This window comes from Xenopus laevis, chromosome 4L (assembly GCF_017654675.1).
Source record: "Xenopus laevis strain J_2021 chromosome 4L, Xenopus_laevis_v10.1, whole genome shotgun sequence".
Taxonomy (NCBI): domain Eukaryota; kingdom Metazoa; phylum Chordata; class Amphibia; order Anura; family Pipidae; genus Xenopus; species Xenopus laevis.
In genome coordinates this window covers 7,128,263-7,146,787 of record NC_054377.1, presented here as the reverse complement: position 1 = coordinate 7,146,787, position 18,525 = coordinate 7,128,263, and the positions used below count along the sequence as shown (strand labels likewise).

The window sequence follows — 18,525 nt, the reverse complement described above, 5'->3', positions numbered from 1 at the left end:
TGCTCTCCTTACTCTCTCCTGCAGATTCCGTCTCACTTGTATCAGCTACTCCAGGTTTACTCTCTACTTCCTTTTTTTATGAAAAATAATCAATTGGATTAATTGTAACTGCATTAACATTTACATTGTTATCCCAAATGTGATGCCCTTTTTCTCTAGGGGTATCCATGCCATTTTTTTAGCCTCACTTATGGAAGCCTCGTAGTCATCCCTGTTTGTATGGGATTCCACTAAATCCCCAACAGACGACTATACTTTTGGGATGTCCCATGGCAGTCGGAAAGCCTTGAATAACCTACATAATCGTTATCTCCGACAGTTAATGTAAAATTGCAAATATTGTTCTTCTAAGCACTTTTGTAATTGACATTCCGTTTGTTTTTCTAGTTTTCAAGATCCCATGAGTTTTTAGAAGGCTTAGAAAATGAATTTAAAGTGACAGCGCCACCTGCTGGATATGTCGGCTTATATAAAGTACCCCAGGATAAAGATAGTGCAGCATTTATTTATTCCATTTAAGTTCCCACTAGGGTTTTATGTCATTGCAGATCCACAAGGCGCCCATGTAATACAAAGCAAAATGCTAAAGCCAGTAAAGGAAAAATACAGTTTTTAGACACAAAAGAACAGGAAATGCCAAAAGAAAAAAAACACAACCTACCTTGCTCTTTCCTTTTTCTGTAACAAAAATGAAACCATAGAGCAATGAGATACTGTATTACTGGGAACAATAAATGGATTTTTCTGGCACTAAATTTGCATTAATTTCCTGGAATGCATACTGTATACATTTATATATAAATTCCTTTCTATAAACTTAAGGTAGAAGATGGGTTAAAGGACAAGGAAAGCCTGATTCACTGGGGAACCCATGGCCATAACTGGGGGTAGGTGGGAAGGTGGAGTTATTGGCAGGGATGGAGACAACAGAGAGCAGTAAGGGGAACCCCTTGGGAGTTTTTTTGGTGGTTAAGTTCAGCGCCAGGGTAAACGGAATTCACTCTGGGGGAGGGGTGACACTCCAAATGAAATGGACTTTAAAAACGGTATTGTAGGAATGATAGTTATTTGGGTCCCCATCTACAACGGCCACATTACTGCCTCACCTAGAGACAATAAGCAAAGGGCCATAAGTTGGAATTTTCCCCAGGCCTCCACTAAATACAACCTTATTCTTATGCGGCTGTGACAGTTCCCCCCTTCCCCCAGCAGGGCCCCTAGGAAATGAACTTAAGGGGTCCTAAGTAGGAGTCTATAGCCTATTGTGTCTTATTTAGCTCTAGGAGAAGAATATAAGACCCCACTGCATACAATGTTGAGCCACAAACTTATCCCACCATTGGGAAGACTGAAGAACTGGGGTCCCACCGCGTTATCCTCTGTTGTCGAAATGGTCCAGTCCAATACTGGCTGGGGAAGGGGGTGGACTTCTATTAGACATGTTTTTGCACAAGCCTCCCCATAAGCCTTATGAGTTTTCATGGTAGGTAATATGTTCGTCTGGGTTGGGGATTTTATGTGACTCACACATTCCCCAAAATGGGGCTACATTCCCCAAATATTCCAACCAGGCTTTGAGAGAGATAAAGAGAGAGAGACTGCATTTTGATTAAAGATGCACATTTTTGACAAATATGCTGTAAAAACAAATCCAGACAGAGAAGTGAAAAAAAAAAAGAGTTTGATTATAATGTGAAATAAAATGCACCTGAATTCTTTCCAGGACGTTCCTTGCTCTTCTCTTTAGATTCCTGTAAAGGAAAGAAAAATAAATGTACATTGTGCACAAATATTTGAAGAGTACAGATAGAGAGAGACAGGCCCAATACACAAGGGAGTGCTAGCACAGCAAGGCTATAGTGATATCAGTTATATTTTTATTACCCAACGGGCTTCTTAGACCCATACTATCCAAGGCTACAGTAATCTCAAGATCTACAGCTACTCTATCCGGTAAAGTGTACATACTCTTTCCCAGCTTTCTCTTTTCAAGGTGCTTTTTGGGGTGCATGGTACATACACACTCAGTGGATAGAAAAAACTTCTTTCAAACCCAGATAGTTCAAGGTTTGATCTTCTTCTTACTCTTCAAAGCCCAGCTAGGTCACTTAGTGTGATATTATATTCCTCTAGATTCGCCTAAAATCCTGGCTAGGGGATGAATTAGTATGAGATTAGTTCTTCTAACTAACCTTGAAAGCCCAACCAGAAGATCTTTTGAGTTTTTTTAAGAGTTTTGCTCTTCTTGATAACCTTAAAACCCTATCTGAAAGGTCAATGATTAAAATATTTTCTCTTCTTAATAACCCTGAAAAGAAAACCTACCTAAAAAGTCAATTAGAATACAATTTACCCTTCTAGATAACCCTAAAACCCACCTAGAACATCAATTAGTAGGATATTTGATCTTCTTGATAACCTTAAAACCCCAGCTGGAAGGTCAATGATTAAAATATTTGCCCTTAATAACTGTGAAAACCTATTCAATTAGTATGCAATTTGCTCTTCCCTAAAACCCACCTAGAAGATCAATTAGTTGGTTGGAAGGTCAATGATTAAAACATTTGCTCTTAATAACCCTGAAAACCTAGTCAATTATTATGCAATTGGCTGTTCTAGATAACCCTAAAACCCACCTAGAACATCAATTAGAATGAGACTTGCTCTTCTTGATCACCTTAAAACCCCAGCTGGAAGGTCAATTAATAAAACGTTTGCTCTTAATAACCCTGAAATTCTAGTCAATTAGTATGCAATTTACACTTATAGATAACCCTAAAACCCACCTAAAAGATCAATTAGTAAGAGATTTGATCTTCTTAATAACCTTAAAACCCCAGCTGGAAGGTCAATGATTAAAACATTTGCTCTTAATAACCCTGAAAACCTAGTCAATTATTATGCAATTGGCTGTTCTAGATAACCCTAAAACCCACCTAGAACATCAATTAGTATGATATTTGATCTTCTTGATAACCTTAAAACCCCAGCTGGAAGGTCAATGAATAAAATATTTGCCCTTAATAACCGTGAAAACCTATTCGATTAGTATGCAATTCGCTCTTCCCTAAAACCCACCTAGAAGATCATTAGTTGGTTGGAAGGTCAATGATTAAAACAATTGCTCTTAATAACCCTGAAAACCTAGTCGATTATTATGCAATTGGCTGTTCTAGATAACCCTAAAACCCACCTAGAACATCAATTAGAATGAGACTTGCTCTTCTTGATCACCTTAAAACCCCAGCTGGAAGGTCAATGAATAAAACATTTGCTCTTAATAACCCTGAAACTCTAGACAATTATTATGCAATTGAATTGTCTAGATAACCCTAAGACCTTTAAGACTTGCTCTTCTTGATAACCCTGAAAGCCCACCTAGAAGATCAATAAGTATGAGGTTTGCACTTCTAACACTAGAAAACCAGACTAGAAGGTATCAGATTAGCATTTATTTATCTATATTTATAACCCTGTAATGAGCAAATGGTGCACAGAACAAAAGCTTGAACCAAAAAGTCTAACAACTACTGTCTTAGGGCATTATAACTCAATAGAAGGGTTATAGCAGGTGATCACAACCACTCAACTTAAGACAATGGCTTATACAAGTTAAGCCATGCAGCTGAACCAGTACTACCTTCATAGTAATAACTCCAGTAATACTTTTCTTACTATCAAACTGTTATTATAGGGTTTTAAGAGATTCTTTCAGCCAAAAGTAGTGAGAGATGTATCTGTTCTAAACCACTGGCAGACACAAAGTCCATAGTTTGATTCTAAGCTTAGTTGCACACTCCTGTGCTGGGTTTGCATGCCCTACAAAACACACAAAAAAGATTTGTGGCTCATGGATATTTGTACTTGTGGCTACTAAGGGGAGCAGGTAACACTTAGGGAAGCTGATGCCCTCGTTCATAAACAATAGTGGCAGTATAATCCGCTGGAGTGCCGAGACATGCTCTGTTTTACCAAACTGCCAATTTCTATGAATTATGTTTCGATAATCTCATTTTTACGAATGAGAATCAAAGAGATTTAATTACAGTAAAAGGCTGCTAGATCATGCACAGCAAATATGAAAATCAGATCGTCTTGTTCCAGCGGCAGGCTCAGTTCCTATTTATAACTCTTGTACAGAGAGTCCTTTTGTTTTAGAATTAGGTTGTAGATAATGTGCCAAAGAGAAGATTGCTCAAGTGGTGCTGGTGGGGATAGAAATACCTTTGCCCCTGGATGGGTGTACTACATACACAAATAGGTCCATAGCTCTTATTTAATCCAACCTATATCCCCTCCTGATGAGACCAAGCCTAAAATCTTCTACTTGGTAGTGCCTAGACCAGTGATCCCCAACCAGTAGCTCATGAGCAACATGTTGCTCTTCAACACCTTGGATGTTGCTCCCAGTGGCCTTCAAGCAGGTGCTTCTTTTTGAATTCCTGGCTTAAAGGCAAGCTTTAGTTGCATAAAAAACATGTATACCACCAAACAGAGCCTCCTATTGGCTGAAAGTCCACATAGGGGCTACCAATACCCAATCACAGCCCTTATTTGGAAGTCGGAAACTTTTTGCATGCTTGTGTTGCTCTCCAATATTATTTTATACTTGAGTGTGGCTCATGGGTAAAAACATTTTGGGAACCCCTGGCCTAGACCTTGAAGTCAGAGTAAATGTGCCCCACACCCTGTACAGAACAGGTTTCGTTGGTTTGCTTGATGACCCACCCACAAGGACACTCAAAGTCCTTGCCAACTCCCACTTCTTAACTAGGACTTTGAGTGTCCTTGTGGGTGGGTCATCAAGCAAACCAACAGGGTGTGGGGCACATTTACTTTGACTTCAAGGTCCAGGATCAGTCCTGAAGTATCTTACTACTTTACCCCTACTCCAATGCATAGCAGGATGGAAGAGGGTAGGACAATCATTTTCTGCTCTTATGGCTCACTGGAATGTGCAGAAGTCAAGGCTTTATCACTTCCCTACTTGCCCATCACCACCGACTGAGAAACGTGAGCCTGGACAGCTTGTTAAATAAACTTTACAGCACTGATAAGGCTAAGGAAAACCTTATTTGTTGGCAGTAGCTCTGAGAGTGTGACCTACCTTGCTTTGGACGTGTTCTGTAACAAAAGATATAGATAGAATAGTGAGATATTATATGGGATGATTATTGTTTCCAGTACTTGTATCTAGTGCTTAATATAGTCATTTCAGGGCTTAAATAACACAAAGGGAAGAGGGAATTGGTTCGTTGGGAATGAGGAGTTGAAACCCAACCTTGGGCACAATTAAATCTAATGTGAATAAGAAGGTTCCCATATATGATCAATGAACCTGTTAAGTGTTCAGTAATAGACATACTTTTGTGGTTCTGTATCAATGACATTACGGGGCAAATTCATCAAGGGTCGAATATCGAGGGTTAATTAACCCTCGATATTCGACTGGGAATGAAAATCCTTCAACTTCGAATATCGAAGTCGAAGGATATTGCGCAAAAACTGCGATCGAACGATTGAAGGAATAATCGTTCGATCGAACGATTAAATCCTTCGAATCGAATGATTCGAAGGATTTTAATTCAAAGATCGAAGGATTATCCTTCGACCAAAAAAAGTTAGGCAGGCCTATGGGGACCTTCCCCATAGGCTAACATTGGGTTCGATAGCTCTTAGGTGGCGAACTAGGGTGTCGAAGTTTTTTCTTAAAGAGACAGTACTTCGACTATCGAATGGTCGAATAGTCGAACGATTTTTAGTTCGAATCCTTCGATTTGAAGTCGTAGTCGAAGGTCGAAGTAGCCCATTCGATGGTCGAAGTAGCCAAAAAAACACTTTGAAATTCGAAGTTTTTTTTCTTCTATTCCTTCACTCGAAGTTAATGAATTGGCCCCTACGTATGAAGCTCCATCCTACACCTGAATTGCAACAACTGAGTTTAGATCCGAAACTGTTCTGCGGGTCAAATATAAAGAACTGAGAAATCTTACCCTCGCTTTCCACACTTTCCTCACTTTTCTACAAGGGAAAGAAAAAAAAATTAGGTTGTATAGCAATATACAAACAACTTGCACATTAGGGATAGTTATTTCATGAATTTCATTTGAACTTACCTTGGCCACTTGAGCTATTGTAACAAAAACAAACAGAAACATAATAGTGAGACGAGGAATGGCCATCAATACAGGGTGACTGCCAGTAGTACTGCCCACTAAATACTGACTACATAAATATATATATATGCTGTATATGCAGTGGTAATATTTTCCTTTATCATTTTCTAAGCTCAGATTTGGCCGGTATAATAGGATGACATTTTTTAATTTCAAGGTAAAACAAAATGCACCTGCATATTTTTTCTTTTCTTTCTCGTCGCTCCCCTGCATTGAAAGAAAGAATAAATATGAGAAGACTGTAAATAAGGTTGGCACCAGCACTTCATGGAGGCAAATCTATGGCACAACATATTCCTGTAGACATAAACCTCAACTGCAGTTGGTCACTGACAAAATCCAATTTGGGATTCAACTTGCGTCAGCGTTCGTTCCTGTCTCTTCTGTATAGTTGCACTTGGCGCCATTGCCTTCCTCCTATCTCCTGTTCCTAATTTCGGGCAGTTGCACCTGTTGACAAATTGGAAGCCTGGAGAAACCTCCATCTCTACACCACGTAATATCATTGAAAGAACAACCTACCTTGGCCTTGCCAGGTGCTGTAACAAAAGCAATAAATAGAATAAGTAGAATAAGTAAGATCCATACAAAGGGCAATAAAAAAAATCGACTTTAGGATTTATATTGGGTAATGTTCCCTGTATTAAAAGGCGATAATTAATAAGAGGAAACCCTGATAACATGGCTGCCCAACCTGTAGCCTCCATCTGCTCTTAAACCTCATACATCTATGTCTAGCAACAGCTATTGATGCCCTTGCCTACTGATTGGTTGCCTTCATTTATTAGACCTCCATGGACTCATGCCTAATTGAGGTTAGTTAGCAGGCCTGAGAAGCTACCAACTGGGGTATGAGTTAAGACTTTTGGAAACTGTAACTGCTTAATTTGCTAGAATAATACGCTTGAATAATGCCACAATAAATTTAATTTTATAGTATATACAGGTTGTTTACCAGCTGGCACTTCTATGCTCTCACTCTCGGTTTCTTCTTCAGTTTCCTAAAAGATTTGGAAGGAAAATACTTGTTTGGTTAAATAATCTACAGTAGAGAGAAGAAAAGTGAAACACTCCTATGCACAAAAGCTTTGCCAGAATCATGGTACAGGTATAAAACCAGTTATCCAGAATGCTCGGGACCTGGGGTTTTCCAGATAAGAGATCTTCATACCTTAAGTCTACTAGAAAATCATGTAAACATTAAATAAACCCAATAAGCTGGCTTTGCTTTCAATAAGTATTAATTATATCTTAGTTGGGATCAAGTACAAGCGACAGTTTTATTATTACACAGAAAAAGGAAATCATTTTTAAAGACTTGGATTATAGCTCGTGAGCAACGTGTTGCTCTTCAACACCTTGGATGTTGCTCCCAGTGGCCTTCAAGCAGGTGCTTCTTTTTGAATTCCTGGCTTAAAGGCAAGCTTTAGTTGCATAAAAAACATGTATACTACCGAACAGAGCCTCCTGTTGGCTGCAAGTCCACATAGGGGTTACCAATACCCAATCACAGCCCTTATTTGGAAGCCCCGGAAACTTTTTGCATGCTTGTGTTGCTCTCCAACATTATTTTATACTTGATTGTGGCTCATGGGTAAAAAAATGTTGGGAACCCCTGACCTAGACCTTGAAGTCAAAGTAAATGTGCCCCACACCCTGTACAGAACAGGTTTTGTTGGTTTGCTTGATGACTCACCCACAAGGACACTCAAAGTCCTAGTTAAGAAGATGGAGTTGGCAGTATATAGTATATTTAGCTAACCTGTCTACACAATCAGCAGAAGGGTCTACAGGATCAGTCCTGAAGTATCTTACTACTTTACCCCTACTCCAATGCATAGCAGGATGGAAGAGGGTAGGACAATCATTTTCTGTTCTTATGGCTCACTGGAATGTGCAGAAGTCAAGGCTTTATCCCTTCCCTACTTGCCCATCACCACCAACTGAGAAACGTGAGCCTGGACAGCTTGTTAAATAAACTTTACAGCACTCATAAGGCTAAGGAAAACCTTATTTGTCGGCAGTAGCTCTGAGAGTATGACCTACCTTGCTTTGGACGTGTTCTGTAACAAAAGATATACATAGAATAGTGAGATATTATATGGGATGATTATTGTTTCCAGTACTTGTATCTAGTACTTAATATAGTCATTTCAGGGCTTAAATAACACAAAAGGAAGAGGGAATTGGTTTGTTGGGAATGAGGAGTTGAAACCCAACCCTGGGCACAATTAAATCTAATGTGAATAAGAAGGTTCCCATATATGATCAATGAACCTGTTAAGTGTTCAGTAATAGACATACTTTTGTGGTTCTGTATCAATGACATTACGGGGCAAATTCATCAAGGGTCAAATATCGAGGGTTAATTAATCCTCGATATTCGACTGGGAATGAAAATCCTTCGGCTTCGAATATCGAAGGATTTTGCGCAAAAACTGCGATGGAACAATCGAAGGAATAATCGTTCGGTCGAACGATTAAATCCTTTGAATCGAACATTGAGTTCGGTAGCTTTTAGGTGGCGAACTAGGGGGTCAAAGTTTTTTCTTAAAGAGACAGTACTTCGACTATCGAATGGTCGAATAGTCAAATGATTTTTAGTTCGAATCCTTCGATTCGAAGTCGAAGTCGTAGTCGAAGGTCGAAGTAGCCCATTCGATGGTCGAGGTAGCCAAAAAAACACTTTGAAATTCTAAGTTTTCTTTCTTCTATTCCTTCACTTGAAGTTAATGAATTGGCCCCTACGTATGAAGCTCCATCCTACACCTGAATTGCAACAACTGAGTTTAGATCCCAAACTGTTCTGCGGGTCAAATAATAAAGAACTGACAAATCTTACCCTCGCTTTCCACACTTTCCTCACTTTTCTACAAGGGAAAGAAAAAAATAGGTTGTATAGCAATATACAAACAACTTGCACATTAGGGATAGTTATTTCATGAATTTCATTTGAACTTACCTTGGCCACTTGAGCTATTGTAACAAAAACAAACAGAAACATAATAGTGAGACGAGGAATGGCCATCAATACAGGGTGACTGCCAGTAGTACTGCCCACTAAATACTGACTACATAAATATATATATATGCTGTATATGCAGTGGTAATATTTTTCTTTATCATTTTCTAAGCTCAGATTTGGCCGGTATAATAGGATGACATTTTTTAATTTCAAGGTAAAACAAAATGCACCTGCATATTTTTTCTTTTCTTTCTCGTCGCTCCCCTGCATTGAAAGAAAGAATAAATATGAGAAGACTGTAAATAAGGTTGGCACCAGCACTTCATGGAGGCAAATCTATGGCACAACATATTCCTATAGACATAAACCTCAACTGCAGTTGGTCACTGAAATCCAATTTGGGATTCAACTTGCGTCAACGTTCGTTCCCGTCTCTTCTGTATAGTTGCACTTGGCGCCATTGCCTTCCTCCTATCTCCTGTTCCTAATTTCGGGCAGTTGCACCTGTTGACAAATTGGAAGCCTGGAGAAACCTCCATCTCTACACCACGTAATATCATTGAAAGAACAACCTACCTTGGCCTTGACAGGTGCTGTAACAAAAGCAATAAATAGAATAAGTAGAATAAGTAAGATCCATAAAAGGGCAATAAAAAAAATCGACTTTAGGATTTATATTGGGTAATGTTCCCTGTATTAAAAGGCGATAATTAATAAGAGGAAACCCTGATAACATGGCTGCCCAACCTGTAGCCTCCATCTGCTCTTAAACCTCATACATCTATGTCTAGCAACAGCTATTGATGCCCTTGCCTACTGATTGGTTGCCTTCATTTATTAGACCTCCTTGGACTCCTGCCTAATTGAGGTTAGTTAGCAGGCCTGAGAAGCTACCAACTGGGGTATGAGTTGAGACTTTTGGAAACTGTAACTGCTTAATTTGCTAGAATAATACGCTTGAATAATGCCACAATAAATTTAATTTTATAGTATATACAGGTTATTTACCAGCTGGCACTTCAATGATCTCACTCTCGGTTTCTTCTTCAGTTTCCTAAAAGATTTGGAAGGAAAATACTTGTTTGGTTAAATAATCTACAGTAGAGAGAAGAAAAGCGAAACACTCATATGCACAAAAGCTTTGCCAGTATCATGGTACAGGTATAGGACCTGTTATCCAGAATGCTCGGGACCTGGGGTTTTCCAGATAAGAGATCTTCATACCTTAAGTCTACCAGAAAATCATGTAAATATTAAATAAACCCAATAGGCTGGTTTTGCTTCCAATTAGAATTAATTATATCTTAGTTGGGATCAAGTACAAGCTACTGTTTTATTATTACACATATGGGACCTGTTATCCAGAATGCTCAGGACCTGGGGTTTTCCGGATAACGGATCTTTCCAGAATTTGGATCTTCAAATTACTAACTTTAATGTTTAAATAATTTTCTAGTAGACTTAAGGCATGAAGAACCAAATTACATTATCTGGAAAGCCCCAGGTGCCGAGCATTCTGGATAACAGGTCCCGTAAACATTAAATAAACCCAATAAGCTGGTTTTGCTTCCAATAAGGATTAATTATATCTTAGTTGGGATCAAGTACAAGCTACTGTTTTATTATTACACAGAAAAAGGAAATCATTTTTAAAGACTTGGATTATTTGGATAAAACGGAGTCTATGGGAGATGGCCTTTCCGTTATTCTGGATAATGGATCCCATACCTGTACTAACCACATTAGAAATAAGAAATACCCCTAAAAGATTCCTATTGGGAGACAAGGGAAAACTGGGAAACTGTAGAATAAAAGGGCCAGGGCTAGGTATAGACACAATTAAAGGAGAACCAAAACCTAAAGATGAATGTGGCTAAAAATGCCATATTTTCTATAGTGAACTTATTGCACGAGGCTAAAGTTTGAGCTTGTCAATAGCAGCAATGATCCAGGACTTCAAACTTGTCACAGGGGGTCACCATCTTGGAAAGTGTCTGTGATACTCACATGCTCAGTGGGCTCTGATTGGCTGTTGAGAAGCTAAGCTTAGGGCTCGTCACTAATTATCCAGCAGAAAATGAGGTTGGTCCGTAATATAAGCTGATGCTACAGGTTTGCTGATTATTAAATTCTGATGCTAATTGCACTGGTTTCTGTGCTGCCATGTAGTAATTATCTGTATTAATTGCTAATCAGCCTTATATTGTGACATTTCTATTCTATGTGTACTGTATATTGTGAGTGGGTCCCTAAGCTCAGTAAGTGACAGCAGCACAGAGCATGTGCAGTGAATCAGCAGAAAGGAAGATGGGGAGCTACTGGGGCATCTTCAGGGACACAGATCTTCCCTGTAAAGGCCTGTGGGGGTTTGGGGCTGGTTACAGACCCCTAAAAATAAGTTCTAGCATTTCTAGACTAATTCTTGGTTAAGTTCTCCTTTAATCGCCTACACTGAGAGGAACATTGATGTTTTATGAGGTTTATGCATTTAGGGAATGAATGAACATGAACTTGATCCCTACCAAACTGGTAATCCCACAGCCAGCATATCACTCAATCCTTAAAGTTGAAAGCTAACGAAGAGGGCGTGGCCTGCTTAAAATGGGTGAGGCCAACGAAGAGCAGGGGCGGGAACAATTTAGGTTTTTAGGGCGTGGCAACATTTTGATCCCAGATTTTTCATGGTGACAAGCAGGCCCCCACTACGCTGAAGACTCATGGGAAATATCGAATAAAATGCGAGATTATTCACCAGGAGTGAGCTATAAATACACAGCAATTATAAGGGTAGCAGAAACATTACATACCAGCTTTACATACTTGTCACTAATGCATAATCTCACATTAATAAATATAATTCCCGTAAAGACGAATGAATAATAACTCCTCTGCTATTTATAGCTCTGATAAAGGTCTCTCCGCTGCATGAATTATACAGCCCATTATTCCTGCCAGCAGGTTCTGTTATCGGGGAGGATAAACACCTTCCATGGTTTTCACTATCCAGTTTCTACCGATGCGAAATACGAGCTAATTGTTTCTCAAAGGGGAGATGAGATGCTAATGAAAAGGAAATTCACCTGTGAAGTCTCAAGTGTTTGTTATAAACTTGACATGTTTTTCAAGTCAATCAATATTTATATGATCATGGTTGATAAGTAGAGATGCATCTGTATATTTTTGCTCCCATTGTTTTATCATTTGCTTATCAGGAGCTAATAAACTTATTCCCCTGGACTAAGCACAATTCAGCAGGAACAGCCCCCTAAGTTTGCTCATAGTCTGTACAGAGAGATCCCATAAAACTATGGCAGCATAGGCATTCCCTGTACTAAGCACAATTCAGCAGGAACAGCCCCTAAGTTTGCTCATAGTCTGTACAGAGACATCCCATAAAACTATGGCAGCATAGGTATTCCCTGTACTAAGCACAATTCAGCAGGAACAGCCCCCTAAGTTTGCTCATAGTCTGTACAGAGAGATCCCATAAAACTATGGCAGCATAGGTATTCCCATGTACTAAGCACAATTCAGCAGGAACAGCCACTAAGTTTGCTCATAGTCTGTACAGAGAGATCCCATAAAACTATGGCAGCATAGGTATTCCCTGTACTAAGCACAATTCAGCAGGAACAGCCCCCTAAGTTTGCTCATAGTCTGTACAGAGAGATCCCATAAAACTATGGCAGCATAGGTATTCCTCTGTACTAAGCACAATTCAGCAGGAACAGTCCCCTAAGTTTGCTCATAGTCTGTACAGAGAGATCCCATAAAACTATGACAGCATAGGTATTCCCTGTACTAAGCACAATTCAGCAGGAACAGTCCCCTAAGTTTGCTCATAGTCTGAACAGAGAGATCCCATAAAACTATCATGTACAAATTGGAGCCATATAAATGAAGAGGAATAGCTGCAATGCACAAGGTTGGTTGGGGTTACAGTTAAAATGACACCCACATTACCCAGAATGCCTAGCCTTGTATTGGGTGCAAGAGAAGTGAAGCCTGCAACATGGGACTCTGACTTCATACATACATTCATACGTCACACACACGTGTGTTTGGGGGACATGTGTCTATGGGTACATGCAATAAATGTACATTTGGAGTCAAACAATACAAAAGGTAAGAGTAAGACCTACCACAGGCTTTTTCTTAGCTGTAACAGAAACAATAAATATTAGGGTGAGGGATCGCTATGGGATCAGGAAAAGTCATTTATTACAGTGGGGCATTTATTAAAAAACAGTGCAATTGAGCAGCTGGACACCATTGTGCTGTATCAGGTGTTAGAGTTCAGCAGCAGCACCACCACCAGGCTCTAACACATTGTTAAAGGGTTTGTTCACCCTTAAATTAACATTTAGCTTGATGTAGAGAGTGATATTCTGAGACAATTTGCATTAATATTTGTGGTTTTAAGTTATTTAGCTTTTTATTCAGCAGCTTTTCAGTTTTCAATTTCAGCAATCTGGTTGCTAGGGCCCAATTTACCCTAGTAACCATGCATTGATTTGAATAAGAGACTGGCATATGAACAGGAGAGGGTCTGAATAGAAAGATGAGTAACAGAAAGTAGCAATGACAATAAATGTGTAGCCTTGCAGAGCATTTGATTTTTTTTTAGATGGGGTCAGTGACCCCCACTTGAAAGCTGGAAAGGGCCAGGAGAAGACGGCAAGTAATTCAAAAACTATAAAATGAAATATAAAATAATGAAGACCAATGTAAAATCTCCTTAGAATTGGCTATTCTATAACACTTAAAGTTAACTTAAAGGTGAACCACTCCTTTAATCCCTGCTGATAATTGCAAGTACATGTGCACCTACTGCAATAAAGTTAATGAAGTTCACCAGGACAAGGTGAGAACATATCATATATAAAACGTACCTGGGGGGTTGACGACGATTATCTCTTTGCTATTGTCGTCTTCTTCAGATTTCTACAAGTGGAGGGAGAAGAATGTTTGTCAAATCCCGGTTGGATTAGGGGTTTTGCCCAATTGTATTAGTTACAGTTGGATATTCACTGGCTAAGTGAAGTCAAGCTGCCCCAACCATATGCAGAACCTTGGCTGTTTGTATGCCCCTCTTTCCAGGGCAGGGGTGTTCTTTTGTGCCCCTTAGTACTCTTGAACTTGCCTCTAGGGTTTTCTGTCCAAAGGTCTCGGTCAGGTCCACATTACAGTCGTGTTTAGGGTCCCCACCTTGTTCCTTGGGGTTGAGTGATGTTGGGGACGAAGATGATGACATCAGGGAGCCGGATGATGACCTTTAGGGGTGGGTGGTGATGTCAGGAGGCAGGGCTAAGACATTTCAGGCAGTGAATTCTACTTCATTGAGGGCAGGGTAGAAACCGGTCCAGATTTCAAACATTTGAAATCTCAAGGAACAAAGTTTGATAGGGCTAAGGCCAATGCAGAATTTGATGCCAGTCCTGTTCAAGGCAGCCCCCAACCCAACCATGAAAAGCGAGCAGCTCAGCACCCCTTAGTGCTCATTCAGGGTCCCCTTCTTCCCCAGTTCTGTGCTCTGCACCTGAGGAGCAGGGATCATTGTTGGTGGGCACAGTCCTTACCTGTCCTTACCTGTCCTTACCTGTCCTTTCCTGTCCTTACCTGTCCTTTCCTGTCCTTACCTGTCCTTACCTGTCCTTTCCTGTCTTTACCTGTCCTTTCCTGTCTTTACCTGTCCTTACCTGTCCTTACCTGTCCTTTCCTGTCCTTACCTGTCCTTTCCTGTCCTTACCTGTCCTTACCTGTCCTTACCTGTCCTTACCTGTCCTTTCCTGTCCTTTCCTGTCCTTTCCTGTCCTTGCAGCCTGTAATTATTTATGATGTTCATAGACTTGATCAACCGTAAGTGAGGTAGGGAAAACAGACATACCCTCCTACAATGCCCTGCTATTTAGGTCATGCCCCTGTCCAACTCTGCCCACTTTTGTGGTACCCCAACCACTTTATGGGACTTTCCCATCCATTGATAAAGCCAATATAGGTAACAGCGTATGAGATAGAATTGTAACTCTGAGACCTACCGTTTTATCTGCTGCAAAGGCTGTAACAAAAGCAGGAAATATAAAAGTGAGATATAAAAATATTCCTTGACTTTGCATCTGAAGAAAAGAGCACAGAGAGGTAACACAAATTCTACATCAGAAATAATCATCCAAATAATAATTTAAAAAAAACTGACTTTTTATGGGGTTTATTGATGACTTTATTGAGGGACATAAGAACTAAATCTACAGACATAGTTCCCTCCGTCTGTATATTGTTGTTGGCTGGAATAGAATGGAACACACCTGCCACTGGTTTCTTGTCCTTTTTCTCCTTAGTTTCCTCGTCAGATTCCTGCTGGGGAAGAAATGAAGAATTGATTGGAGAGAAAGTAACTTCGTGGGGGCTACAGGGGTGTGAGTCGTTTAAGGTTATTTTTATGGAGGTCGGAATTTGTGCTTTTTGCCCCTACCTTGTTTTTCTTGTCTCCTGTTAAAACACAAGAAAAGAGAGAGAGCGATAACATGGGTGATATAGTCACTGCTGCAGGGGTCACAATCTTAAAGCAGTGCAATTATTTCCTTTATGTAACCGGCTGCCCTATAGTGTGAGACTGAGGGAGCTGATAATGGGCTCAAAGTGAATCCGTCACTGGAAGAATAAGATAAAATCCTTTACTGCTTCCCTCGAAATACTGTCCCGGGTTGCTAATAGCCGCCTGCTGCTGCTGCTGCATGGTTCTGTGACTGCCCCACTGTCATTTAAACTGTCATTTAAAGTAACCGAATGGAGAGCAAACTGACAGTATCCAGCAAAGGGACTTTACAACGATTAAAGGGTAAGTATAACCTGTTGGGGTAGACAGAGAAGACATCAGCGGGGGCCCTTTTGGCAGGGGACACTGCTTCCCCTCTTGCTCTACCTGTTTATGGCAATCCTTGCACTTAACTATGAAAGCAGGTCTATGTTACAATATACATGATAAATACCTCCCAACACATAAACATAAATAAGTTGCCCAATATTAAACATGCCTCTGATTCACCTTGGTCATGCCCAGTCACATCCCTTATCCACCTGATGCCCCTCCCTCTTCCTGGTAAGACCCACCCCTTTTGCCTAAATCCTAACCACTAGGAGGTGTGTGTGTATATATATATATATATATATATATATATATATACATATATACATATATATATATATATATATATATATATATATATATATATATATATATATATGTATATGCCATTTTACGTAGAGGAACACAAATTTGAGCCAAGGACAATGCAATAAAATGCAGTCTACCCCAATGACAAGGCTAGGATTTATGGAAGAGACACATCAAGACCAAATGGGGCCATACGCAAGGTAATGATTTAAACTGCCCCTCTTTCCAGGCCAGGGGTGTTCTTTTGTGCCCCTTAGAACTCTTGAATTTGCCTCTAGGGTTTTCTGCCCAAAGGCCTTTCTCAGATCCACATTACAGACATGTTTAAGGTTTCCACCTTGTTCTCTGGGGTCGAGTGATGTTGGGGACGAAGATGATGACATCAGAAGGCGAGATGATGACCTTTAGGGGTGGGTGGTGATGTCATGAGACAGGAATAAGACATGGCAGGCAGCGATTGGTTGGATTCTACTTCATTGAGGGCAGGGTAGAAACCTGTCCAAACCATTGAAACCTGGACAGGTAGTTTGAAACTGGACAACTCAACTGTCTGGTTCAAACCTGGTTAGGTGACAACCCTAGTCTTGTTACACCACCACCAGCACTGCAGCAACAAGCACAGATTGTTCTCTCCCCTCAGCCTCTGCTACTGCTACTGCTACTGCTGAGGCTGAGGGGGAGAGAACAATCGTTTTCTGAGCTGTAACAGAAACAATAAATATTAGGGTGAGGGATCGCTATGGGATCAGGAAAAGTCATTTATTACAGTGGGGCATTTATTAAAAACCAGTGCAATTGAGCAGCTGGACACCATTGTGCTGTATCATGTGTTAGAGTTCAGCAGCAGCACCACCACCAGGCTCTAACACATTGTTAAAGGGGTTGTTCAGCTTTAAATTAACATTTAGCTTGATGTAAAGAGTGATATTCTGAGACAATTTGCATTATTTTAATATTTGTGGTTTTAAGTTATTTAGCTTTTTATTCAGCAGCTCTTCAGTTTTCAATTTCAGCAATCTGGTTGCTAGGGCCCAATTTACCCTAGCAACTATGCATTGATTTGAATAAGAGACTAGAATATGAACAGGAGAGGGTCTGAATAGAAAGATGGGTAACAGCAAGTAGCAATGACAATAAATGTGTAGCCTTTCAGAGCATTTGATTTTTTTTTAGCATTTGAAAGCTGGAAAGGGCCAGGAGAAGACGGCAAATAATTCAAAAACTAGAAAATGAAATATAAAATAATGAAGACCAATGTAAAATCTGCTTAGAATTGGCTATTCTATAACACTTAAAGTTAATTTAAATGTAATCCACCCCAGGACAAGGTGAGAACATATCATATATAAAACGTACCTGGGGGGTTGACGACGATTATCTCTTTGCTTTTGTCGTCTTCTTCAGATTTCTACAAGTGGAGGGAGAAGAATGTTTGTCAAATCACGGTTGGATTAGGGGTTTTGCCCAATTGCATTAGTTACAGTTAGATATTCACTGGCTAAGTGAAGTCAAGCTGCCCCAACCATATGTAGAACCTTGGCTGTTTGTATGCCCTGTTCCTATGATGCTTTCTTTTTAATGGTCAGCCATTGTCAATGTTCCCTCTAAGCTTTATCATTGTGTGCCACCCCCATCCCAAAAAACTCAGACTTCATAAGCACAACCCTTGTGCACCTGGTTTATAAGCGATTAGGGGGAACATTGGTCAAAAGTGAAGATCTAGTTCCTATTATCATTGATCTCCGTGGGCCAAGGAACCTCAAGGAACAAAGTTTGATGGGGCTCTAGGGTTTTCTGTCCAAAGGTCTCTCTCAGATATACATTACAGTCATGTTTAGGGTTACCTGGGGTCGGGTGATGTTGGGGATGAAGATAATGACACCAGGGAGCAAGATGATGACCTTTAGGCAGGGCTAAGACGTTTCAGGCAGTGATTGGCTGAATTCTACGTCATTGAGGGCAGGGTAGAAACCTGTCTAGATTTCAAACCTTTGAACCCTCAAGGAACATAAATTGATGGGGCTCTAGGGTTTTCAGTCCAAAGGTCTCTCTCAGGTCCACGTTACAGTCATGTTTAGGGCTGCCACCTTATTCCCTGGGGTCGAGTGAAGTTGGGGACGTAGATAATGACATCAGGAAGCGAGATGATGACCTTTAGGGGTGGGTGGTGATGCCAGGAGGCAGGGCTAAGACATTTCAGGCAGTGATTG

General features: G+C 40.2%; 1 protein-coding gene across 1 annotated transcript in view; it reads right to left on the bottom strand.

The window, feature by feature from the left end:
• The window catches only part of fosp1a.L (Frog oviduct specific protein-1A L homeolog), a gene marked incomplete in the record, with an annotated part of 41,549 nt that overhangs the window by 9,277 nt on the left and 13,747 nt on the right, over positions 1–18,525 (bottom strand). The window contains 21 exon segments of the mRNA NM_001085828.1: positions 1–70; positions 662–678; positions 1,709–1,751; positions 5,108–5,124; positions 5,994–6,021; positions 6,117–6,130; positions 6,350–6,383; positions 6,699–6,715; positions 7,132–7,177; positions 8,223–8,239; positions 9,019–9,049; positions 9,133–9,152; positions 9,372–9,405; positions 9,718–9,734; positions 10,150–10,195; positions 13,284–13,300; positions 14,034–14,085; positions 15,180–15,199; positions 15,447–15,495; positions 15,614–15,630; positions 17,672–17,723. Coding sequence (NP_001079297.1) covers positions 1–70; positions 662–678; positions 1,709–1,751; positions 5,108–5,124; positions 5,994–6,021; positions 6,117–6,130; positions 6,350–6,383; positions 6,699–6,715; positions 7,132–7,177; positions 8,223–8,239; positions 9,019–9,049; positions 9,133–9,152; positions 9,372–9,405; positions 9,718–9,734; positions 10,150–10,195; positions 13,284–13,300; positions 14,034–14,085; positions 15,180–15,199; positions 15,447–15,495; positions 15,614–15,630; positions 17,672–17,723 — 658 coding nt within the window.